General features: G+C 47.4%; 1 protein-coding gene across 2 annotated transcripts; it reads left to right on the top strand.

Moving 5' to 3' along the window:
* The first annotated feature begins 1051 nt into the window (after positions 1 to 1051).
* ptpro (protein tyrosine phosphatase receptor type O) lies at positions 1052 to 24878 on the top strand. 2 transcript variants are annotated; one of them, XM_030113097.1, is made up of 27 exons: positions 1052 to 1405; positions 5584 to 5845; positions 5939 to 6094; positions 6685 to 6837; positions 7251 to 7772; positions 7850 to 8011; positions 8117 to 8313; positions 10076 to 10196; positions 10290 to 10483; positions 10568 to 10679; positions 10803 to 10966; positions 11692 to 11812; positions 13480 to 13613; positions 14227 to 14365; positions 14453 to 14573; positions 15073 to 15141; positions 17084 to 17167; positions 19595 to 19630; positions 20193 to 20274; positions 20536 to 20626; positions 21188 to 21264; positions 21364 to 21498; positions 21675 to 21797; positions 21883 to 22037; positions 22263 to 22398; positions 22515 to 22638; positions 22817 to 24878. In XM_030113097.1, the coding sequence occupies exons 1-26, from the start codon at positions 1313 to 1315 to the stop codon at positions 22617 to 22619; spliced, it is 3744 nt and encodes a 1247-aa protein (XP_029968957.1). In that variant the 5' UTR covers positions 1052 to 1312; the 3' UTR covers positions 22620 to 22638; positions 22817 to 24878. The 2 variants fall into 2 exon arrangements, with proteins under 2 accessions (XP_029968957.1, XP_029968959.1); XM_030113099.1 differs by lacking the exon at positions 17084 to 17167.
* Positions 24879 to 26066: the final 1188 nt, after the last annotated feature.

Below are 26066 nucleotides of genomic sequence, written 5' to 3'. Positions count from 1 at the left end.
GCGAAAGGTGAGAAGTCATTAGAATATTGTAAACTGCTTTAACAAAATGTGATTTTTATCTGTTCACTCGGGATAAGGTCAAAAATTGACAAATAAAATGATTCCAGATGAACAGAAAGACGCAAGTTAAAATAAAACCCTACTTCGTATGTGTGTTGGAATGATAAAATAGAGAATGATTTAAATATTTTCAAAAATGTCTCATTTGTTTGAGATTCATTTTAACAAATTGAAAACAGACTGAAATCTGTTCAATGTAATGTGTCGTTTTCACCAGCAGGGGCAGAAGGCTGTCACGTTTTATTGGCTGACAAATGAAATGAAGCATAAGATAAACATTAACTTTAGAGCTGAAAAATAATTAAAATGAACATTTTGATGAAGAAAGTTTTTAATTTCTAATATGAAATCAGGAAAATATTTAAAATTTAAAAATTGTCAAATGCAGCTGGAGAAATAAAAATGATAAAAACTCGAAATAGTTGTTAATTTGTGTGTTTTTAAACATGTCAACACTTTAGGGGTTTTTGAAAAATGACTGTGTGCAGTGTAGTGAGGAGGAAGAGAAGAAACGTCAAGAAAGAAGTTCAAGAGATGGAAAAATTAAAGAAATATCGACATTACGTTTGGAAATTAAGAAAAAAGGAAAGTCAGTCATTTAGGCTATAATTGAAGATTCTGAATCTGAAAGACCATATATACAAAATTTAAAGAAATAAATGTAACATATTGCAAAATAACTTCAATTACAGTTTTAAAAACAATAAAAAGGGAAAAGAGTGAATTGTAAATGAGGGAATAGAATTAATTAGTTAATTGTAAGAAAGGTTAATTAAAGTGAGGGTAAAATTTAATTCAATACATATTTTTAAAATATGTCGGGTGTGAAATCAGATTGAAATAAAATACGCTGCTTTGATTGGATTGAAGGGGAGAGAGGTGATGGAGGAGGAGGAGGAGGAGGAGGAGGAGGACCTCCGCGTCTCCGTGCAGCCTCCGGAGCTTCAGGGCGGGGCGACGCCGCGCAGCAGCAGCAGCAGCAGCAGCAGCAGCAGCCTCATCCCGCCGACCGACACCGACACCGACACCGACCTCCCGCTCGTCTCCGGGCCGCGGCATGGCCCCCGCAGCCCGGCCCGCCTCCTGCCACAGCCCGCGGGTCCGCTTCCAGCCGCAGCCGGTGCCGAAGCTGATGAAGAGGCAGACGGAGGGGAGCCGATAGAGCGGCGGAGCGACGCAGAGCGCAGAGCGGCGGGGGGCGGCGGCGGCGGCGCGCGCCGCTCCGGTGCGGCAGAGCAGCCTCTTTGTTTGGATGCGCGGCGGACTGACGCCGCTCGGGCCGCGGCGCTCCGCCGCCATGCTGGCCCCGCTGCTGCTGGCCGCGCACCTGCTCGGCCTCATCCAGGTAAGGCCGCTGCGTCTGGAGGAGGGGAGCCGGGACGGGGGGCCGGGGAGCCGGGACGGGGGGCCGGGACGGGGGGCCGGGACGGGGGGCCTCTCGCCGCCGCGCCGCGCCGCGCCGCCGCGTCCAGACAGGCGGCGGAGGCTTTGTTCGGCCGCACCGGCATCGGTTCCGTGTGTGTGTGTGTGTGTGTGTGTGTGTGTGTGTGTGTGTGTGTGTGTGTGTGTGTGTGTGAGAGAGAGACAGAGACAGAACGCGCGCGCGCTGCGGCATGCGAGCGGCGGCCGCGAGGCAGAAAGGGGCTCCGGGCGGCCTGCAGAAAGTGGGTCAGTCGGCTGCAGCATCACACACACACACACACACACACACACACACACACACACACACACACACACACACACACACACACACACACACACTGACATATCACAGCTCATATAACGCCACACATATTCACATTTAAACACAAACACACACATACAAACATACATTCAGAGAGAAAGAGCTGCAACACACACACACACACACACACACACACACACACACACACACACACACCAGAACACACATCTTCAGACACAACGCACACACAGAGAACCACAGACAGAGGCTATAAACTGATCACAGACTCGGTTTCTGCACGAAGAAGAAATATATACGTGTTATTAGTGTGTACTGAAGCAAATCCACGAGAACATCTGAAAACATTTTAAAAAATCAAGTTGTAAATTTGGAAAAAAAATTAGGATAAGCAAAAAACCCTCTAAACTTTCAAGGATTGATCAATTTTAATAGAATCAATCAGAGAAATGTCATCAAAGCTTTCAAAAGAAACGACTGAATTTAAAACATGCAGTCCTGAGTGAAAAATAAAAAAAGATCAATTGAATTCACCAGTCAACGTTTAAAAGTATTGAGAATTCATCTGTCATTGTCTGTTTTTCATTATTTTAAGAGTCAAAGTAGTGAAGTTATCCATTAAAATAGGTCATTTTATTCAAATCTGCATTTTAAAGTAAGATGTTTAAAAACACATTCCTTGAGTTTAGCAGAGAAGCTGCAGATTTTTCATGAAATTTAGAAAAAACTGAGGATGAAGAGGATACATTATTGGAACTTCTGACAGTTTGGACCAAAGTTCATGAATCAAAATATGAAGAATGACACGAGAGATGTTTATTTCAGTAAAAATATCCAGTTTCATTAAAAATATAGTTAAAACCTTCCATCATTTTTTGAATCTGTGACGTGATAAGCTCTGCGCTCTGAAATGAAGCAATAATAATAATAATGATCTAGAAACGAGCTGTCAGGCGGTGAATCAGCAGCACCGACGGCGAAAATGAGATTTTTCTCATCTTCTCTTCTCTGAACCGTCGGCTTGACCTCAGGCGACCTCAGGTTTCTCATCTTTGACAGAAATACGTTTATTTTCACAAAAGCATTTCAGTGCTGCTGTGGATCAGTGTGCTGCTCTCATGGTGCAGGGTCCTTTATCCGATTCCCAAACCGACGAAACAGATCCAGAACAGTGAGAGTGACGGGCTGGTCCTGGTCCTGGTCCTGGTCCTGGTCCTGGTCCTGGTCCTGGTCCTGGACCGGGCCCTCTGGGGAGCGCTGCAGCAGCGTCGGGGTTAATCTGCTGGTGTGAAGCTGCGATAATCTGAGCCGTAATCAGGGAGTCGGCAGACGGACCGGACCTGCCGCTCTAATCGGTTTACACACTGAAACGGGTTCTGCTGCCAGGACCTGGACCCGGCTCCAGAAGAAGGGCGAAAACAACCGTGACAGGATCCCGGTTCCAGCCGCTGGACGTTTTCCCCCAAAATCCTGATCTCCATGTTTTTTCCGAAAATTGCATTTTACTCCACGAGCCTACCTGCAGCCCAGTTCTGGGTCAAAACTACGAACAAACTGCAACAAAGACATGATTAGAACCACCAGCTGCACAAAGCAGCATGCGCTTCAAATGTTACTGCTTAAAGACGAGGAAAATCACAGCATTATAACCTGCAGACATCCACAAATCCACGTTTCAGTGCAAATGAATCCAATTCAGAAAGTTTTGAACATTTCAGCATCGTGAAAGTTTTAAACTTTGTGAGCTGAAGCAAAATACTCTGAATCCTCCAGTAACTGAAGATACAGCAATGACTCAGCTGGATGCAGTCGCCTCACCGGCCGGACTCGGCCCTCTGGGGTCCAGGGTTTGGCCCACGGACCATATGTTTGACAGAAAACATGACAAACGCTCGCTCCTCTCAGAACTGTATCAAACATTTTAAAGCTGTTCTGAAGCGTCCGGGTCCGGATCCCGCTGGGCCCGGCGGCTTTACGGCTGCTTCCTGCCGCCGCTCGGCTTCACGGCGTTTAGTTCTCGGTGGTTCTGTGACTGGAACAATGGGTGCCGGCTCGTGGCCCGGCACGCCGTACGAACTGGCACTGCCGTGTAAACGAGAAACTCGTGCAGAAAACGATGCATTTTCACGGGATTGCTGCGTGAACGGCGCCTGGAGGGGGATTGATTCCACTGAAGGAGAATCAGAGGAGGGGAAACGGAGCAGGGCCTCGGCCGGCGCCGAGATGTGCTTCTGTTGAGCCTTGTGTCTCTTTGTGTCGGCGTTTTCTTTAGAGAAGCTGCGTTCGGCGGGAGGAGGGAGCTGTCGCTCGGCTTTTGTTCCCGGCCGAAGCGCTCCGCAGGACTCCTTTCAGAAAAGTGCAGATTTCTCTCCGGACAGGAACAGAAACAGCTGCAGAGCGGAACGTCGAGAAGACAAAGTGCCCAATCATGTTTCTGCTTTCAGAAGAGGTTAGGCCTGAAGCTGAAGCAGCTAGCTTCCTGCTAGCTTCCCGCTTCAGCGCTAACTAACTTCAGCGTTCCCAGAAGAGAGGAAGGAAAAGCAGGACTTCGTTCACTCAAGTCAGCTTGACAGTAGAAACGCTGGAAACTGACGACTCAGCAGCTCCTTCTGGAGACTAGGAGCAGGTCTTCCTCCTCCTCCTCCTCCTCCTCTTCCTCCTCCTCCTCCTCCTCCTCCTCCTCCTCCTCCTCTTCCTCTCACACACGAGAGTGATTCCAAAAGTAATCACAGTTCCAAGGTGAAGTTCTGATGAACTCTGTCCCTGACTTGACGTAATCCTGGTCCCAGTCTGGTTTTTCTCAAGTGGTCCTGGTTTTATCCGAGTCCCTGATCCCTGACTCGGTCCTGCCTCTGATGTAGACCCGGTCTCGACCCCCCCTCAGCCCCCCTCAGCCCCGAAGGTTCAGGGGGAGACATTAGCATTCATGGCGACCTCGGCACAGTTTCCATGGTAACCCCTCCCCCTCTGCCTTTCATCTCAGTTGCCGTGGAGACGGGGGATCAGCGGCCCGCCGGTGACGAGTGACGACTGTTTCTGACCGCAGCGCCTCCGTGCGTGTGTTCATACGCCCGTGGAAGTAGTCCCTCAGGAGCAGGAGCTTCTCCTTTCAGTGCTACAGCGGTTCACTGTTGCCATGGCAACAATGGACGGGGTGTGACTTGTCCGCTTGGTTTATTGACACTGTCAGTTTAGTGAAAACAGCTGACAGTGAAATCGGTTTGTGTGAAGGTGTTTTTGTTTGTTTCTTCTATAAAATGACTTTAAGGAGAAACTTTTTGTACATTTTTGTCACTGAAGGTTTATTTACATGGTTTTTTGACCGTTTTGCTGTGAGGCGACAGTCAGACAGTGGAGTGTGACTGACTCCCGCCTGTCGGAGGTCTCCAGCAGATTCATTCATTCATCCCTTCATCCGGTCTGGCTGCTCAGCGGTTGATGAGTCACTTGTTGTTTTTTTCCGTCGTGTCACAGATTATTAATGTGGGTCAGGATGAGTAATCCCACTTTAAAAACACACACACACACACACACACACACACACACACATTTGTTTGCTTTCACTGACCTGAGTACAGATGTAATCCCATTACTGACAGTTACAGCAGGAGGATCAGGTCCTCGGACTGCAGCAGGACGGTTTTAATAAAAGTTTATCTCCTCAATCTGATCTCAGGAAGATGAAGAGAAAAACACAGCAGGCGATATTAACAACACAACAACAACAACAACACAACGCCGACACCGGCCGCTCCATCCACTGGTATCAGCAGAACCACGTGGCGCCGCTTTATGAGGGTCCTGATGTGATCTCCGTGCAGAGCTCGTGGGCCTTCCGGGCGTCGCTGAACCAGGACGGGCAGATCGTGGCGACGCTGGAGCGCGAGGACCTGGAGGAGAACGTGACCTCGTACGCGGCGCAGGTGTCCGGCGAGGCGCGGCCGCTCGTCCTCCGGTTCGCCGACGTGAGCGAGCCGCTGCTGTTCAACGCGTCGCTGCACGGCCGCAGCTACGGCGTCAGCCTGCTGCTGCTCCGGGCCGCCGGGTGGTCCCGGCCCACCAAGACCGCCGCCGTCATCACCAGTAAGGCCCCGCCGCCTCCGTCTTCACCATCTTCACCATCTTCACCAGATTCTGGTCCTTGCAGTAAATGAGCCGCTGTGCTTCGTCCCTCAGAGCCGCTTCCCGTCCGGAACCCTCAGATATCGGATTATAAAGAAGCTCCAGAGACCGGCGTCGTGTTCGAGATCGACCCGCCGGCCGGGAGCGTCTTCAGCAGAGTCAACATCAGCTACAGCGAGGGGGCGGAGCCTCGGTACATGCTCTACAAAGGTACGGACCGGTTCAGCAGGAAGTGGCTCCAGAAACAGCAAAACACCAAGAGATGCACAAAAACTGTAAAAAGCATAACTAGGAAAATAAATACGCCGAATGTTACTGAACAGTTTATCTTCAATAAATATCTGTTTCTGAATATAAAGTATCCAGTCAGAACTCCCAATATGTTGTTATGGTTCGTTTTTCAGAGTCATTTGTTGGAACAGTTTGTAAATAAGAAAAACCAGAGGATCCAGATTTGAACCCTGAGGAACTCCAAACCTGGTTGCAGTTACTTATATATTCTGTTTCCTTCAGATAAATGAAAAAAGACGGAATGGTGATGTGATCCTCTTCAGTGTGACGATTTTCAAAGCGATGCATCACATGACAGTTTTGAGAATTCTGTGGGATTTTGTTTTCAGAAGTTAAAAAAAATTCGAATTCTGCAAAATTTTCTTGAAAAAATGTCTGCAATCAATAATAATGACAAAACCACCAGGAAACTGTCATGATTTATGGAAAGAAAGTGATGTTTGAACCCTGAGGACTTTACTGTTTCCTGTTCTGACTGTCGGGGCGAAACGTTTGTTTTTGCTGTTCAGATTTCTACAAAGGGAAAACGGTGTTCAAGCACTGGTTACCGGGGACGTGTTACCAGAACATCACCTTCCAGCTCATCTCAGAGGCCACCGCCTTTCAGACCGCTCTGGTCGCCCGTAGCGACGTCACGCACACACCTTTACACCACCGCACAGGTGAGCCGCAGGCGGCGCCGGCGTCGGCGACGACGCCCGTCCTCCATCCCCGCTCCAGTAACTTTATGAGTTGATGGACATATAAGTGCACTGGCGAGTCGCTTCCTGTCGGGCGCGGCTGCTTCCTGACTCGTGGTCGCACAGGGTGCAGCGTCGCCGTGGTAACAGCATCCGATTAACCAGCAGTGACACTTCCCGTGAATTATTGATGATGCTTTGAATGACATCAGCTTCTTTATGAGTGTTTCCACTGGGCAGACCACACACACACACACACACACACACACACACACACACACACACACACTATGGAATAATAAAACAAATGAAAAAAAATGTTGGAAAAAAGAGTGAAGTAATGATTTGTAGTAAAAATAACTGACTTTGTTCGTTTGCCTGCCTCCGTCCCGCAGTGCCCTACCCTCCCCTCAACGTCACCCATAAGCTCATCCACTTGAGTCGGAGGCTCCCGGCGGCGGCGCTGCTCCCTCCTGACGAGCCCCGCCGACCCTCCCGCGCCGCCCGGGACGCCGTCCTGACGGAGGAGCAGCAGGAGGAGCAGGAGCTGACGGAGGAGGAGGTGCAGAGCGCCTCAGAGGAGGAGGCGGGAGTCACCCAGCCCCCCTTTAACTCCACCCACAACATCACGGAGAACGCCGCCGCCGCCAACCGGAGCCAGGCGGAGGGGCTGGAGGGGGCGGAGCCTCAGAGCTACTGGCCGGATCCCGGCGAGGTGTCGCCCACCGACGAGGACTTCGTCAACGGCGTCCTGCCGGAGTACGAGGACTCCAACGAGCCGGGGTCGGCCATGAGCCTCCCCGCCGAGCCGCCGGTCCTCCCCACCAGGCTGCCGCCCGTCCTGCTGGAGCTGCGCTGGCTGCCGCCGCGCCCGCCCACGGCGTACGACGGCTTCACCGTCTACGTCTACAGAGACGGTAACCATGGAGACGACACACTGCGCTGGAATCCGTGCTGTGGTTTCATCCTTCTTCTTCTTTGGTCTCTCCGGCAGGAAATTCGACGGAAACGGCGACGGTGGACTCGAACACGCACGAGTTTTTCACGGAGCTGGTGGAGCCGGGGACGTACCGCGTCCAGGTGACCACGCTCAGCCTGTCCGGGGACTGCGAGGCCCGAGAGAGCAGCGGCAACACCGGCTTCACCTTCTACCTCAGTACGCCCCCTGCAGGCCGCCCGCCGCCACACCTGTGTGTGTGTGTGTGTGTGTGTGTGTGTATGTGTGTGTGTTGTGATGACCGTGTGTGTCCTCCCGCTGCAGGTCCCAGCGGCGAGCTGCTGGAGGAGCTGCGCGAGCGTCCGCAGGCCGTCAGCATCCGCCTGCTGGACTCCAGCACCGCCGCCGTCAGCTGGGCCCCGCCCACCCAGAGCCACAACGGCAGCGTGGTGTCGGTCGTCTCCACCACCTGCCTGAAGCCCAGCCTGAGCCAGAGGATGGAGAGCGCCTACTGCAGCGAGGTAACGCAACTACACAACACCTGCTGCAGCGAGGTAACGCAACTACACAACACCTACTGCAGCGAGGTAACACAACTACACAACACCTACTGCAGCCAGGTAACGCAACTACACAACACCTGCTGCAGCGAGGTAACGCAACTACACAACACCCGCAACTACACAACACCTGCTGCAGCGAGGTAACGCAACTACACAACACCCGCAACTACACAACACCTGCTGCAGCGAGGTAACACAACTACACAACGCCTACTGCAGCGAGGTAACGCAACTACACAACGCCTACTGCAGCGAGGTAACACAACTACACAACACCTGCTGCAGCCAGGTAACGCAACTACACAACACCTACTGCAGCCAGGTAACACAACTACACAACGCCTACTGCAGCGAGGTAACACAACTACACAACACCTGCTGCAGCCAGGTAACACAACTACACAACACCTGCTGCAGCGAGGTAACACAACTACACAACACCTGCTGCAGCGAGGTAACACAACTACACAACGCCTGCTGCAGCCAGGTAACGCAACTACACAACACCTGCTGCAGCGAGGTAACGCAACTACACAACGCCTACTGCAGCGAGGTAACGCAACTACACAACACCTGCTGCAGCGAGGTAACACAACTACACAACACCTGCTGCAGCCAGGTAACACAACTACACAACGCCTGCTGCAGCCAGGTAACGCAACTACACAACGCCTGCTGCAGCGAGGTAACGCAACTACACAACGCCTGCTGCAGCGAGGTAACGCAACTACACAACACCTACTGCAGCCAGGTAACACAACTACACAACACCTGCTGCAGCCAGGTAACACAACTACACAACTAGGGTTGCAAAGTTCCAGGAATTTTCAAAGTTGGAAACTTACCATGGGAATAAACGGGAATATATGGGAATTAACAGGAATTAACGGGAATGAATAAGAAATTTACAAATTTGAAGGTTGGCCCTTAACAGGGAACTTTAATGTGGTCAGGGGAATAAATTGTAGCACAGTGAATCCTGGAGCTCGAAGCACAAGACTATTGAAGTCAGGAGCGGACTATAAAGTCAAGTAAGTTTAGATAATATCATGGGGTAAATATATTTAATATATTAGAAAATATCAAATAAAAATGTATTCATACAGTTGCAGCAGCTGACTAGCTGGTAAGTTCGGTGAATTAAAGCTGTTTTTCATTGGATTGACCATTTAAGAGGCTAGCTCCATGTGGTGGTAGCTACCTCCGATTTGATGCTGTTTCCTCTGCGGGGTGGGGGAGGGGAGGGGAGGGGGGAGTGTTTACTCAACACTCATGTTTTGGTTGTTTATTCAAATAATTGTTCATACAAGAGTGAAAACTGGAGTTCTACTGAAATGAATCTGTTGAAATGTGACGTTTTTGTGTTATTTTGCAGGGATTTCTGCTTCTGACAAAACATATTTACATTTATGTTTGAATATGATGCAGTTTGTTTAATTACCCCCAATTTCCAGTTAATTCCCATAAATTCCCAATAATTCCATAAATTCCCACGATTCCCATAATTCCCATGGAAACGTTCTAATTTGGAATATTTCCAAAATTCCCCAGCTTAACTTCCCACGGAAAGTTTCTGGAAATTTACCGGACATTTTCCGCCCCTTTGCAACCCTGTAAACAACACCTGCTGCAGCCAGGTAACACAACGACACAGCTGCTACTGCAGCTCATTGTGTTGTGTGTGTGTGTGTGTGTGTGTGTGTGTGTGTGTGTCTGGCAGGAGAACTCGACCAGTGACATCATCAGTAACCTGACCCCCGGCGCTCAGTACCGGGTTCTGGTCTACCACACCAACGGGCCGCTCATCAGCCCGCCGTCGGAGCCCGTCATCATCGACATCGGTGAGCGCCGCGCCGCGCCGCGCCGCTTCATTTGAGCTGCGAGGCTCCGCCCCCAGCCTGACCTGTGTGTGTGTGTGTGTGTGTGCGTGCCAGAGCCCACCGGGGTGCGCGAGCTGGCGGTGTACCCGCTGAGCCCCACGGCGGTCATCCTGAGCTGGCAGCGGCCGTACCACGTCTCCTTCAGGAAGTACGTCCTGCAGACCTTCTTCTTCAACCCGGTTACGCTGGCGTCCGAGTGGACCACCTACTACGAGATCGCCGCCACCGCCTCGGTCATCGCCTCCGTGGTAACGCGCTCGTCGTCGCGGTCGTTGTGGGCGGGGCCCGGTGGGGTCGCTCGGTGGCTTCTGATTGGTGGTTCTGGGTTCCAGAGGGTCACCGACCTGCTGCCCGCCTGGTATTACAACTTCCGCGTTTCCATGGTGACGTGGGGCGAGCCGCCACTCAACTGCTGCGACAGCGCCACCGTCAGCTTCGTTACAGGTACTGACAGAAGAGAAGTTCAGCTTTCATGAAGGAGTTTTCACTGCACGGTCATTTTTACAGTATTCTTAAATATACAGTATGTGTGGAATCGAAGGGTTTCACCTCCTCCTCCCCCCACAGCTCCTGAAGCTCCTCACATCTCCTCGGTGGACTACTCGCAGGGCGTGCTGTACGTGCGCTGGACGTACGGCGAGCTCTTCATCGACCTGTCCCACTCGCGGATGCTGCACTGGCAGGTGTCGGCCGTGGGGAGGAGGGGCGCCGAGAGGAGCTTCTCCGTAGACGTGAGTTTCCTCCTCATCGACTCGTCTGCTGCTCCTCCACAGTTACTCAGATACTCAGACACTCGCACATTACTGCTCCATGTGGAATCACAGATCCTCTGATGCTCAGGGGTTGTGATGGTGAGGCAGCAGCTCAGGAACCTCTGGAACTAGAACGAAGTCACAGGTTTTCTAATAATAACGGTTCCTGGAACATTTCTGACTGAAGTGAAGCTACAGTTTGTGTTACAGTGTTTACACCACTGACCGCAGGACATGTTGTGATGTCAGATGAGGTCACATGATGTGACGTGTTGTGTTGTGTTGTGATGTGATGTATGGTGTTGTGATATGTGTTAAATTTCTGCTGTGGTGTGTAGTTTGTGTTGTGATTTGCTGCGTAATGGGCCTTGAATTGTTGCGTGACTTGTTGTGTTGTGGTGTGGCAGGACGTGTGTAGAGCCTTTCAGGTGACTGATGACACGCTGTGTGACAGGAAGTGAAGGGGTTTGTGACGTGACGTGTTTGCGTGTCGTATTGTCGCTTAACTTTTTACCACATGTATGATTTTTATGACATAATATGAGTTGTTGCAGGATGTGATGACATGAATGGACTCATTCTCTGTATAAATGTTGTGTGATTCAGGTGTTGAGAGATGCTGTGATGTGTTGTGTGACTACCGACCTGCTGTGTGACATGTTATGACACGTTGTAGCACGGTGTGTGTGCGTTGTGTGTTCCAGGTGACTCGTAACGTGATGCGCGCCAGCCTCCCTTTGCCTCCGGGAGACATCTACAACCTGACGGTGACGGCGTGCACGGAGCGCAGCAGGAACACCTCCACGCCCAACATCATCAAGCTGGGTACACACACACACACACACGTTTGCACTTCTGTAGTTGTGAGGACATCCGCTGATGTAATGCATTTCCTCGCCCCTAACCGTAACCATCAAAAATAAATGCCTAACCCTGACCCGTACCCTAAACCAGGGGTGTTCAACCTGCGGCTCCGGAGCCACATGTGGCTCCTCAGTCCCTTTGTAGTGGCTCCATGAAGCTTTCACAATATGACGAGTGAATGAACATTAGACTTGTTTTAATTATAGTTACACAACATAGTCCTGTTCAAAATGATTCATCCCTGTCGGTTCAGAAGAGATTATAAAAAAGGTTAAAGTAAAATTGGGAAAAATAGCTAAAACCACAAGAAATGGGGAAAAAAGTGATAGAACGTCTTAAAAAAAAACATAAAATGTCTAGAATTTTGAAAAGAAAAGCATAAATGTGGTTAGAAAAAAGAATGAAAAACGGCTTAAAAGGAGGTAAAACAGTTGAAACAGCTAAAATTTCAAAATTGTCAACAAAAAATACTTGAAAATTGGAGCAAAACTGTTAAAATCAAGTCGAAAAACAGGTTACATTTTTAAAAAATTTCTCTACTCTGAAAGAGTCTGCGCTGATGTTTTTGTACGTGAATCCAAACTATCTGTGAAACTTCCTGAGCTGCTTTCACCTCATTTCAAAGGTTAAAGGTGTTTTGCGGCTCCAGAACAGCTTCACTTGGTGGAAAGTCATGAAAATGTCTCGTTTGGTCATAAAGGTTGCAGAACGCTGCCCTAAACCTAATTCAAACCCGAACCCAAAAATCAAGTCTTAACCCTCGAAAAGGTCTGTCGGAATATTTGGACCAGTGAAAATGTCCTCACTTTGCAAAGAAGTCCTCACTCTGTTGGTTTAAAACTCATTCTGGTCCTCACAGTTGAGTATCTACAAGGACACACACACACACACACACACACACACACACACACACACACACACACACACACAAACACACATATAGGGTCCTATTTGAAAACAACAGGGACCCAGGGTCGAGCCCTGAGGAACTCCAGACATCATGTTGGCTTCTAAAGAGAAGAAATGTTCTGATCACACACTGTGTGTGTGTGTGTGTGTGTGTGTGTGTGTGTGTGTGTGTGTGTGTGTGTGTGTGTGTGTGTGTGTGTGTGTGTATGGGTTTTTCTATCCTTGTGGGGACCAAATGTCCCCACAAGGATAGGAAAACCTGGCACGACCTACCTCGTGGGGACATTTTTTGGGTCCCCATGGGGGGAAACAGTGTTTTCTTGGCCATGTTGTTGTTACTGAAAAAAGTAAAAGTGCAAAAACATTTCTTTAGGGCTACGCTTTGTTTTGGTGTGGGTTAGGGTCAGGGTTAGGAGTTAGACATGAATGGGAGTCAATGGAAGGTCCCCACGAGGATATAAATACAAACGTGTGTGTGTGTGTGTGTGTGTGTGTGTGTGTGTGTGTGTGTGTGTGTGTGTGTGTGTGTGTGTGTGTGTGTGTGTGTGCCTGCTGCTGCCGCTGGGCAGAGGGAATGTGAAACTCTGACTTCCCTCTCTGAGCTCGCCTCGCGGCGTTCGGAGCGGCCGCTGAACGTTCCGCCGCTCCTCGTCTCGCCGCTCCTCCTCGCCGTCAGACCAGCCCCGAGGAGTTCTCACCGCCTCCTCTCTCTCCTGCAGAGCCTGCGCCTCCCCGCTCGCTGTACGCCGTCAACGCCACGCACTCGTCGGTCACGCTGCTGTGGAGCGAGGAGGGAGTGGTGGACTTCTACCAGGTGGTCTGCAGGGCCTGTAGAGGCAGCAAGGAGCTGAAGGTAACCAACGACCTGCTGCCGTGACCTTTCGGGTCGAGGTCGGGGTTCGGTCCGTTTAGGATCGCGCCGGCTCGGAGGGAGCAGGAGTCACATGACTTCTGTTTTCTTCTGCTGCTTTCTGTTTTCGTTGTCTTCAGTGTGCCAGGGCTCCCGTCTTTAAAGGGGCGACGCATATGAAGTGGTTATCTTTGGAAAAATGAAGGATTGAAACCTGAACGGCTTCAAAATATTCTAGAGTATAAAGAATTTGGATGAAAATAAGGAAAAATGATAATCAAATTGTTTTCACTTCTACAGCGCTCTCCACAGCTTGAGCCATCGACTGAGCACTGCTCTCTGTTAACCACGTTCACTCACACACGTGCACAGAGGGAATCGAACCGGTAACCGTCCAATTGAAAGACAGTAACTCCACCAACAACGCAACGCAACGCATACAAGGCGACGACACAAGAAGACATAATTTCAAAATTCAAAATTTGGATGAAAATGAAACGAAGGAATAAAATGACAACTGTAATTTATAAACAGTGAAAAAATTCATTGGTGTAAAAATAAGACAGTGATGATGATGATGATGATGGTGATGTGATGAAGATGTGTCCTCCTCCAGGCCCGCGACCCCCTGACCTCCTCCTCTCATGTGCTCACCGTCTCTGGTCTGATGCCGTCGTCCAGCTACAACTGCAGCGTGACGAGTTTCAGCTACAGCACCGCCAGCCGGCCGGCCCACATCACCATCAGCACCACAGGCAGGGGGCGCTCTCACACACACTCACACGCACGCACACACCTGACAGGAGCTAATGCTGTGTGTGTGTGTGTGTGTGTGTGTGCAGCTAAAGAGATGAATCCCAGCGTGGCGGCCATCTCGGCCCTCGCCGTTCTCAGCATCCTGCTCATCAGCCTCCTCGTCCTGTTTCTGCTCGTCCTCCGAAAGAAGCACCTGCAGCTCAGCCGGTAACACAACCACACGACAAACACACAGCTGTCTAAGGTGCTTTTCTTTCTTTATCCGTTTTTTGTTACAATTTTTCTGGGGTTTTTTTGTTTTTTTTCTTAGTTGAATTAAAAATTTGGAAATTGATTTATCTTCTTGTCTTTTTACTTTTTTTCCACAGTTTTTAGTCTTGATGCATTTTTTTTGTTCTTTTTCTTTGTTCCTATTTTTGAAGTTTTCCATTTATGAAGTCACTCATGTTTTCCTCACGTCAAGCTCGTTTTCAAATTAATCGTTCTATTAAAAACTCACATATGTCTCACTTCGCCTTGCAGCTGATTTGTTCTCAGTTATTTCTGCCTCACGGCTCATAAATCTTCGGTTGAAGTTTTCTGTTATTTCGAACCTCGAACTTCTTCTTTTTCTTCATGAGTCATGAAATATGTGTGACTTCCTCAAACTGCTCGACTCGTTTCTCACTACTCGTTTTTCTTCTGGTTTTTTTTTTTTTTATTCTAGGGAGTGCGGAGCAGAGACCTTCGTGAACTTCGCCTCGTTCGAGCGCGACGGGAAGCTTCCGTATAACTGGTACGTCGCTCCGACGCCTCGGCCTGAGGAGATGTTTGAGTGTTTTAGAAGGCTCCCTTCAGGTTTCAGCTCAGTGTGGATGCAGATGATGGATCAGTGGGGCTAAAGTGAGTCCAGGAGGAGTTAGAGTGACTCACTGCACCACCTGCTGGTACAGAGTGGTATTACAGCACCGATTAGAGGATTTCTCTCCATTATTATGATTATTATTGTCTTTGGGTTGGGTTTGCACTCACAGTGTTACAGTCCCACAGCAGCCTGACGTCTCTGTGTTGTGCTGAGGTTACCATGGTAACGGCTAGCCCCAGTCTGTCCCTTAGACTGAACTGTAAACACAACAGAGGCCGCAGCTCCCGCTGAATATTCACTGAAAACAGACGGACTCATTACTGCCACCCAGTGCAACAAAAGGGGCGTTGCTTCAATTTGAATCCAGCCTCCAGACGGTATTGAGGCGTGAGATTAATGTGAGGACAAACACTGAGATTGAGTTTGTGATTAATATAAGAGCTGAAAGACGGTCAGTGAAGGCAAAAAAACCTTGGTTTTCATCTGCTGTCGTATCCGACCCTCCATCACTAAACGCACATTTCCATCAGAGTGTCTTCCTCGTGGTGTGGCGGTGGAGTCGTGTTTACGCTTTGACTGTGCATGTCGGCAGCTGTTCAGTGTGGTGAGGTGAAGAAGTTCCACGTCCCCACTGATGCAGGAAAAAAAACCTTCAATTTCATTAGGAAAATTCAACAGACAATTCACACGTGATTTATGAAGAAGCTAATATAGATATGAGAGAAAAAAACAGAAATCAAAATAATTGTTGCTTCATTCAAATGTTGTGTTCATCAGAATTCTGTACCGGTTCCTCTTATTTTCATTTTCATTTATTTACACTGCAAACATAGAACTCGAATAATTTTAATATCCTCTCTAACTTTCATCAAAACGCTAAAAAAAAGACCCAAAATTGAGCGTAAATTCGATGTGGTATATAGGTCGAGGTTTACATGAATTTAACTAATTTAGTGTTTGTTTGTTGTCAGATGATATACTGCTGTGCAGACAGAGAAAGTGCCCTTCATAAATAACAATGAAGGCCTGTTCCACCGCGCTGTGTACGCCGCGCCTCTGGAAAGTGGAGAAAGTCATGCTATGTACGAACGTCGACGTCTGACTACTCAGGATATTTATAGATTTGTGGGAAGTGAATGTGATCTTCTAATTTTTACAGTGTTCTCTATTCTAAACAGCAAGGCGCTGCACAATTTTTGACACAATATCCGCTTCTAACAAATCTTAGAAAAATTCCAAAGTGAGTGGAATGACCTGGGTGGTGTACCTCAAGGCTCAGTGTTGGGTTCCCCTCTCTTCCCTAATTAAAAAGCGTTCACCCAGATTTCATTATCTTTTCATACATGGACATAATAAAGAGTGTCTTGTTATTGAAAACACAAAGAAACAACTCAATTAAAAGTGTAAAAACGCTTTCAATTCGTTCAGGTCAGTTAATTAGTGAATTTTTTTAAAACGTTTTCTAAACATGCAGCTCGTTGGTTTTTGGACGGTTTGTGCATCAGCGGGGTCGTGGCGGCCTGACGACACCACCCACTGACAAACTGACCACTGTCCGTGTTCACGCTGAGGGTCCGGGCGCAGTGTTGCATTGTGGGGGGTGGAGGGTCGGGGTGATGTCACAGGCTCAGGATGGTTTGGTTTTAAAGAGACAGAGCGTCCATTGATGGCAGCGAGCGAACAGACGCCTGTTGTCCTGCGGAGAGACGGCGGGACTCTCTCCGGGCTGCATGATGCATTAACTCTGTGTTCAGCACTAATGTGAAGCCTCTTTACTAATGGAGCACCATGTTCTGTCGCCCCCTGGTGTCTGTTCTCTTTATTTTGTTCCTGTTTGTGTCTTTATTTTGATCTTTATTTGAACCCCCTTCAGGCGAAGAAGCCTCTTTGCCTTCCTTACCCTACTGCCATCCTGCCTTTGGACTGACTATCTTTTGGCTTTTTATATTAATCCGTGGTAAGTAAGCACTGCTGGCCAGAAACACTGCACCTCAGGGGCATGTTAGAGCCGAGCCACAGCCCACAGTACTCACCCCACACTCTGTTTCACTCCGTGTCCGCCAAAGTCAGGAAGTCTGGTGTTGTTCTGTTTCATTCCTCTTCTTTGGCTCCTGGTTCGGGTTTTCATGTACGACGACACACAAACGTGCCAGAAAAACGAAAACAACACATTATTTAAATTTAAAAATAAGTACTTTTGATTTATATGTCTCATACAATGTTATTAAGTGTCATCTCAGCAAAAAACTAAAGAAAAATGTGTTTTACCAGCGTGGTGCACCGCAGGGCTCAATTCTGGGGCCTCCTGTTTTCTGTTTCCCGATATCAAAACAAACAAAATATGCTATATATAATAAAACTAAAAGCTGTTCTGAGTTAAAGAATAAGAGTGGCCATAATTGTTTCTATTCCTATATTATATTGTAAAACATGTTTACTGAGGCATGTGGGGATTTGTCATGCTCAATTTACGAAAAAAAGCAACAACACTGAAGACAATAATGTTCTGTATCTCTTTAACATTAATGGTCTAAAATTAGTAATTACAAATGTAAAATACATGTAATTCATAATTGTATTTAGCCACTATAGTCTTACTGTTGTCAACAAAAATAAAGGTAAATTAATAACCTAATAACTGTCGTGGTATTCCTCAAGGCTTCATAAGTATTCCTTGTTTTATAAGCCTTTTTGTATTTTCAGTTGTTTTATGTGAAAATATACAAAAAAAAAAAAAATTCAGGTTTACTGATTTACTTCCTGATATTATTGTTTCTATTTTTCAACTGCTCTCAACACATTTTTTTTTTTACAAATAATGTTCCTCTGGCTGATGTGATCTGCCTCAGAGTTTAATATGGAGACGTTGGTATCGGCTCAGTTGTTTTCTGTTATTGCACTGAATATTTCATAGACTCTTCAGAATTTAAATCTAACATGAACACTTCACATCAGACGAGCCTGGATTCGTTTTCTGGCCTGTGTGTTTTTTTAATGGTGATTAAAAGTTGTTTGTAAACTGGTATACATTCATTCATTCATCAGTCATTCATTCATGATGCCAGTTTACGAACATGTTGCAATCGAAAACAGTCAAAAAACACAAAGCAAACGAACCTTGAGGAACACCAACGTTAGCATGATGCTAGTAAAAGTAAACATTATATTTTCTTCTAAGCAAAACTCAAAATGTGTTCATAAACACTCAGCAGGACGACCAGAGAAAAATCATGGCAGACCAGAAACAAGTGTTACTCATGTTCTCATTAAATCTGGTGTCCCACAGGGCTTTGTCTCAGGGCCCCTGTGATGTTTATAACGGTTTCTTTATCCTGAGCAGGATGAAGTCTGTCTGAGTAAAATTAGCAGAACAGATTGAGCGTGGTTTTCCCTCCGGTGGAGCTCGTCGGAGTCGGTTTTTCACGAAGAGAAAAGTGCAGAATGCCACCAGACTTTGGTCGCTTGCTAGCAGCAGATTCCCGGGGCGAGGTGTTCGATGCTGTGTCTGTGGTCGAGCTCTGAGTCACACTGGGTCTGTTCCGACTAACATCAACCACGCGGACTTATTGCATGAGGCTAACGTGAGCTTTGCCGTCTGCATGCCGTCTGTGTAGATTAGCTTTCTGTTTAGCGCCTGTCGTCTACGCTAAAGCAAAAACATGCTGGCTGAGTTTTTCAATTCCAAATAAGATTCAGCAGCATGAAGAGAGATATATAAAAATCTGTAAAGTAAGCTGCATGATTGATGTGAATTTTTCTTTTTTGAGAAATAGAATCAAGAATAAGCTTCTGAGCATGAATATTTCCTCTGCTGTGATTGGCTGAGCTCTGTTCTCATGGGTTTTATCCATGTTTGTGGTGAATTTCAAAATCGGTGACTGTGTGAATAAAAACTGGGCTGAAATTTGACATAATGTGACAGAAAATAGGTTTATGCTCAAAAATAAGTTTAAAATATAAAAATTTTCAACAGAAGTAATATGGTAAGATACATGGCAAGTTTTAAAACGTTAGTTATGTTTTTAAAATATAAAATAAAACTGAAAAAGAAATTCCAGTTTTATAATGTAATGCCAGTTTTCTTATTTACTTTTAATTTAATTGTATTTTTAGCTGCATGATCATACAGAGTTTCATTGCATCATTCACTGAAACCAAGAAAACTTCACTTTACTTTTACTTTGATTGTTAGAAAATCATTAATTTTTAAACTTCTTGATTTGATATTTGAACAATTTGATCATACAAGCTTTCACACTTTGGGTAAATCAATAACAAACTTCGGTGAAACCCGACGTGAACAGAGCTGAACTTTCACTGACTTTAGGAATCATCATCATCATCATGAGGGTTATTGTTTTGTTTTGTTTTTTTTATTTTTTAGGAGCAAGACGGCTTTAAAGAAAAGGAAGCTAACAAGGTAACAGAGCTGAAGAGAAGCTGCTTCACTGTCGTCTGTCCGCTAACAGCAAAACGCTTCGGTCAGGCCGGTTTTCATCGTCTTGTCGTCGCTCTGTGGCTTTCAAAGTGGCGGGAACGTTAAGGAGGTGCTGAGTGGTCAGGCAGAGAAAACAACACACAGACTGCAGGAGCTGCAAACACAGCGCCCTCTACTGGCCTGACATGCAAACTGCAGCCTTTTTCAGTGTTTCTGGCGTTACTGAGTGAGCAGAGAGCAGAGATTTACCTTCCCAACCCGAAACCGACGGTGTTTTCAGTGTAACGAGCCTGACAGCCAATCAGCTGTGGCCTCTGGGCGCTGTGGTCGTCCCAGACGGAGGCAGACGAGAAGAGATGCCGTCTTCCTCCTTTCAGTGATCCCATTCGATGTTTCAGTCACAGATAAACCTCTGACAGAGTGACTGTATGAGGGTTGAACTCCCAGTCAGGATGGATGTGGAGTGAATCTGAGTGAATGAATGAATGAATGGATGAATGAATGAATGAATGTTGATCAGTCTCTGTTTTCCTCTGGTTTCCAGTCCGGTGCAGCTCGATGACTTCGACGCCTACTTTAAAGAGATGAGCAAAGATTCGGCCTACAAGTTTTCTCTGCAGTTTGAGGTAAAAATTAATTAATTAATTCTTTTTTTTATAATTCCTGCATTTTTATGATTTTTTTTTTTGTTTGTTTTTGGGTTTTTTTGCAGTTTTTCATTGTTTTTGCTTTCATGTTTCTGGTTTCATATTTTCTGTCATTTCATGCATTGATAAGCAGTGATCTCCATCCCCTTTGTGCGGCTTAGCTTCGGCTCGTTTCCTCCTTCCCGCTGCCGTCCAGCCAGGCAGCATCCGGCGTTGTACTGACAGCTCGGTGTCTTTCAGGAGCTGAAGAGCGTCGGTCTGGATCTGTCGCACGACGCCGCAGACCTGCCCGTCAACAGGCCCAAGAACCGATACACCAACATCCTGCCCTGTGAGTCGCGCCACGGCGGGAACAAGCCTGGATTAACTCCGGATTAACTCTGGATTAACTCTGGTTTAATTTGATTTGATTTATTGATTAACTCTGAATGATATTATCACATAAGCATCAACCACAGTTTAACTCAGGATTGACTCTTGTTTATTACAGGATTAAGTCTGGCTAAACCCTGGATTAACTCTGAGTTACCTCAGGTTTAACCTGGTTTTGACTTATTAAACTAATTAACAGTACAACTCCGGATTTACTCTGGATTAACTCAAGATTACCTTGGTCTAAACTCTTGCTCACTACTGGTTTAAATCACATTTAATTTAGGATTGAGTTGTGTAACACTGGATTATGTTGGGATTTTAGGCTTCATTTACTTCTGGTTTACAGATGTGGCTAATAGCTTTAACTCAGGTTTAACTCAGGTTTAACTCCGACTTGAGTGGTGTCAGTGGAAGCCACAGAATTTTAAGGTTATCTTAATTATCTTATCAGAATTCAGGATTAAATCATTCAGTATTGTGCTGAAAGACGTGAAACTTTTTTTTTTTTACGTTTCAGACGATTTCAGTCGTGTCAAACTGATCTCGATGCACAACGACGAAGGTTCAGACTACATCAACGCCAACTACATCCCCGTGAGACGCTTCACGCCGCCGTCCCAGGACACACACTTTACTCTGCCGCTCAGGCCGCCTGCTGAAGTGTGTGTGTGTGGTGTGTGTGTGTGTTTGCAGGGATACAAACACTCGAAGGAGTACATCGCCACGCAGGGGCCGCTGCCCGAAACCCGCAACGACTTCTGGAAGATGGTCCTGCAGCAGAAATCTCCCATCATCGTCATGCTGACGCAGTGCAACGAGCGCAGGAGGGTCGGCGTCTTAATCCATACATTTCAGATTAATTCTTTAAATTTTCTTTTTTTTTTTAAGTTTATGTTCATTTGGTTTTTTTTTGTTGTTTTTTTTTTTTTATTATTCTTTGCATTGTTTTGCTATTTTCTCTCTGCCGCCCCCTGCTGGTCGGTGACAGTCGTGTTTCGTTTCAGGTGAAGTGTGATCACTACTGGCCGTTCACCGACGAGCCGGTGATGTACGGCGAGATCAGCGTGGAGATGCTGACCGAGACCGAGTCCCCGGAGTGGATCATCCGCAAGTTCCGGCTGGGATACGTGAGTTCGCCGCATCCCGGAGCAAAACTGACGCCAGAAAGCCTGAGCTCCCCGGTTCACTCTGAGCCTGTGGCGCCCCCCGCAGGCCGACGAGAGTCTGGACGTCCTCCACCTCAACTACACCTCGTGGCCGGACCACGGCGTTCCCACCGTCAACGCCATCGAGAGCATCCTGCAGTTCGTCCACATCGTGAGGCAGCAGGCCAACCGCAGCAAGGAGCCGGTGGTGGTGCACTGCAGGTCAGCAGGGGAGCGCAGAACCTTCCGGAATCATCCGCAGAAACACACCTCCGAAAGAATCCCAGAGCTTAAACACCAGGGGTGTTGTGTCGTGTGGAAGCAGCGCCCTCTGCTGGAGGAAATGCTCACAGCCGTTCAGATACAGTTCCACCTCCACATTCCGTTTAGTAACGAGAATAACTTTCAGTGTGTGTGTGTGTGTGTGTGTGTGTGTGTGTGTGTCAGTGCTGGCGTGGGCAGGACAGGCACCTTCATCGCTCTGGACCGCCTCATGCAGCACATCAGGGAGCACGAGTTCGCCGACATCCTGGGGATGGTGTCCGAGATGAGATCCCACCGGCTGTCCATGGTCCAGACCGAGGTGCGGCCGCCGCCGCGCCACGCCGCGCCACGCCGCGCCGGGGGCGGGGTTCAGGATGACACTCAACCAAGTGTGTGTGTGTGTGTGTGTGTGTGTGTGTGTGTGTGTGCGTGCAGGAGCAGTACGTCTTCATCCATCAGTGCGTCCTCCTCATGTGGCAGAAGAAGAAGCAGCAGTCCATCACGTCAGACGTCATCTACGAGAACGCCAGCAAGACATAGAGCCGGGACGCCTGCTGACGTCAGACTCTCTCACACACACACACACACACACACACACACACACACACACACACACACACACAAACACAGTTTTCAGATTTTAGTGTAAAATAAATACATAGACGCAGATTTTGAATGAACCTTGAATCCTCTCCTTGTTTCCGTGGTAACTCTGCGCCCTCCTCCTTGTCTTTCAGGCTGCGCCTGTCCTTCCGTCCGTCAGGCCTCCATCATCGTCATCATCATCATCATCATCTTCTTCTTCATCACGTCGACCTGAGAAACAGACGTCCTCCGCCTCTTTGTTCCTTTCGATGCTCAAGGATGACGGACGTTTTGCCTTAAAGGAGCCTCACTGACCGGCCCGCCTAAGCCCCGCCCACCTCCACCGCCCCGTCGGCCATTTCTTCTTCTTTACTTTTACTTTTTTTTTTAATCTCAGGAGTTGCTGACGAACCAGCAAGCACACGGGCCTCCTCCTCCTCCCGTCACACTCTTCTCTCTTGCCATTGGTTAGCTCGCCGGCTGACCTCACTGCCATCGAACGCCGAGCAAACAGGAAGTCAGCCGACATTCAGAGACCTGACGAAGTCTGATCGGCCTCAAAACGTTCCCACGATCCAAGAACAAGAGTTACCGAAGCATCAAATCGACCGCGTGAATGTTCGCTGGGTCTGCACAACTGAAAAAACAAGGAGGGCGGGGCCAAACCAGGTGGGCGGGGCCTGAACTGACTGGGTACGGTACGCCACTGGAGGCGGGGCTGCAGCTGGGCGGGCGTGGCACATGCGTTGGTGGGAATGGAACTTGGCGGACTGGCCAACGGGTGTGGGCGGGGCCTGACCGTGTGGGCGTGGCCTGGCAGGTGCCGGAGGCCCGTTCAGACTGCGGATTGGTGGAGCCGACCGCGCTGCTTTTTCTTCTCACCGCGGAGGATTTTAACCGTCCTCCTCTCACTCGCGACCCGGGACGACGTCCTGCCACCGAGCCGCCGCCAGGCTCAGACATCGCTGCGTCTGTCGCCCCCTGCTGGTCCAACACTGGAAGTGCACACACGGAAAAATACAAAATGTTTTAACCTCGATCGCTAATTTCAGCTGCAACGCCCCAAAACCTGCTGCAGCTCCATTTCTGATGCTTCTGAAAGTTTCAGATTGGTCAAATTTACAGTTTTCATTTAGAAAATGTACATTTCTTTATCGTTCTTATTGTCTTTAAATGTCTCTTTGCAGATCATAAAATCACAAAACACTTAGAGTATAGATAGAAAATTAATGTTGTGTTTTCATTCGATGGCCACATTTTATTTATATTAATACTAATAAACATTTTATAGTGTCTCAGATTTTTTTTTTTTTTAATCCGAAACTTTACAACGTCACAAAATGTATGATTTTGTTTTGGGGTTTTTTTCACAAACTTTTTTGTGAAACTTTAAATTTTGTTGGCTCAGACATTTTAAAGTAAACTAAATCACAGTGTGAATCAAAGTTTGGCACGTCATATTTTATGAAACACTTTAATCCCAAGTTATGCATTTAACACTTTTTGTTGTTTACATGTGCAACAATTAAAATTTTTGAGATGTATTTTGAAAAATCAGAAAGTTTCATCAACAGCAACAAACTGATAAAGATTCATTTCTACTGTTTTGTCAGATGTCACTTCTTCAACATGAAACTCATCAATTTGCTGCTTAAACATCAAAATGCTGCTAAAACTTCAGTTTTTCATTGAGAAATTCTCAGATTTTGGAAAAGCTGCAGAAGTTTTTGGGGCTTTGTGATAAATATAACCGTTCGGGCGGCGTCTTCCGCCCCCCGGCGGCCGTTTGAGTCCCGTCGGACCGGGACGGACTCCCTGGTTCACGGTTCGATTCCTCAGCTTCCTGCTGAATGTTGGAAAAACCAAGACTCTCTGTTGTCCTTCGTTGCAGATTTTAAAAGATAAAAGCGCGTTCGAGGTGCAGATTGAAGGAAAATGTTTTTATTTTGGTGAATTGTTCGAAAAGACGCTTGTTTTAAATTGTAGCTGCACAGTTTGTTCTGTGAACTTTGTGCCGACACCCGAGTAGAACCCTTCACTGGATGAATGTGTGTAAAAAGCTGTGATGTGATTGGCGGAGGCGGCTCCTCCCGGTCCCACGGTTCGATATCCGACGTACTGTACATACTTCTACTGCTTAACCGTTGCGTTTCTACTCGTCATGACCAGTGATTCTCGTGCAGATGTTGCTTTAGAGGTTTTTGTTTTTTTGAGACGTTGTTGTAAATGTGAAGCATCCGTTTGTTCTGAGCCGGACCGCGACGCCTCGCGGTCGGCGGGAGAATCGCACTTTGTTCCACCTGCTGTGAGGAAAAAAAATATCAAAAATGACAAAAAAAAAACAAACAAGCGAACAGGTGAGAGACGCGAACGCTGATCAGGTGTCGGACTTCCTGCTGGTTTCGTGTGTCCGGTTCCAACTCGTCCGTCATCGGTGCCATTTTTCTCGTGCATTGTGTCACTTATCGATCGAAGCTCGATCCCGAACTCGGGAAGTCGTCACAGAGTTTTAATGTGTGTGTATGTGTGTGTGTGTGTGTGTGTGCGAGTGTGTGTGTGTGTGTGTGTGTGAACAAAATAAAATGTTGCAGTTACACCGCTCTGGTTGTGAGTTTTTCTGTCTGAAGGGAAAAAGAAGCGCAGGACTCAAACAGCAGTTTGTTTCACTGTTTTTATTGCAGATTGAAATGGAAAAAAGGCACCATGAAAACTAAAGTTCACTAAAATCCTCACGATTGGCCTCTAATAATAACGCATTGGTTTTATACAGCACTTTTCAGGACACTCAAAGATGCTTTACATTGTATTATTCATTCCCTCCATACTGGGTGGTGGTAAACTACTGCTGTAGCCACAGCTGTCCTGGGGGGGGGGGGGCAGAAGCGAGGCTGCATCGGCCCCTCCCACCACCAACCATTCACTCTCACAACTTTCATACTAAGCAAGGTTGGTGAAGTGTCTTGCCCAAGGACACACGGCAGTTTCACGCCTGCGGGAGCGGGGATCGAACCGCCAACCTTCCGGTTATAAGACGACCTGCTTTACCCACTGAGCTACTGTCATGACTAAGAACACAGATCCAGGTCGAATATGCCGCCGGGCTTCAAGTCTCGTCACAGCAGCACACTCTTTTTTAATGACATCCACAGCTCTCACCACTTTTTTTTAAATATTTTTTTCACTGAAAAAAGCCTTACCATTTTTTTAAAGTCAAAATTAAGAAAAACATTTTTTAGCCAATTTTCACTAAAAATGGTCATTACCATTTTTTTTAAGTCAAAGTTAAAGCTCGTGTCCGGAGTTTTGAAAGAGAGAGGGGTTTTTTTAATCGCTCTCCCTCTGCTTTCATGAGCGACCAAGCCACGCCCCTTAATTGTGCACGCGCATTATCTGTCGGGTGAA

This window comes from Salarias fasciatus, chromosome 17 (assembly GCF_902148845.1).
Source record: "Salarias fasciatus chromosome 17, fSalaFa1.1, whole genome shotgun sequence".
Classification (NCBI taxonomy): domain Eukaryota; kingdom Metazoa; phylum Chordata; class Actinopteri; order Blenniiformes; family Blenniidae; genus Salarias; species Salarias fasciatus.
Note: the sequence above shows the minus strand (reverse complement) of the source record. Positions and strands in the feature narration are given on the sequence as shown.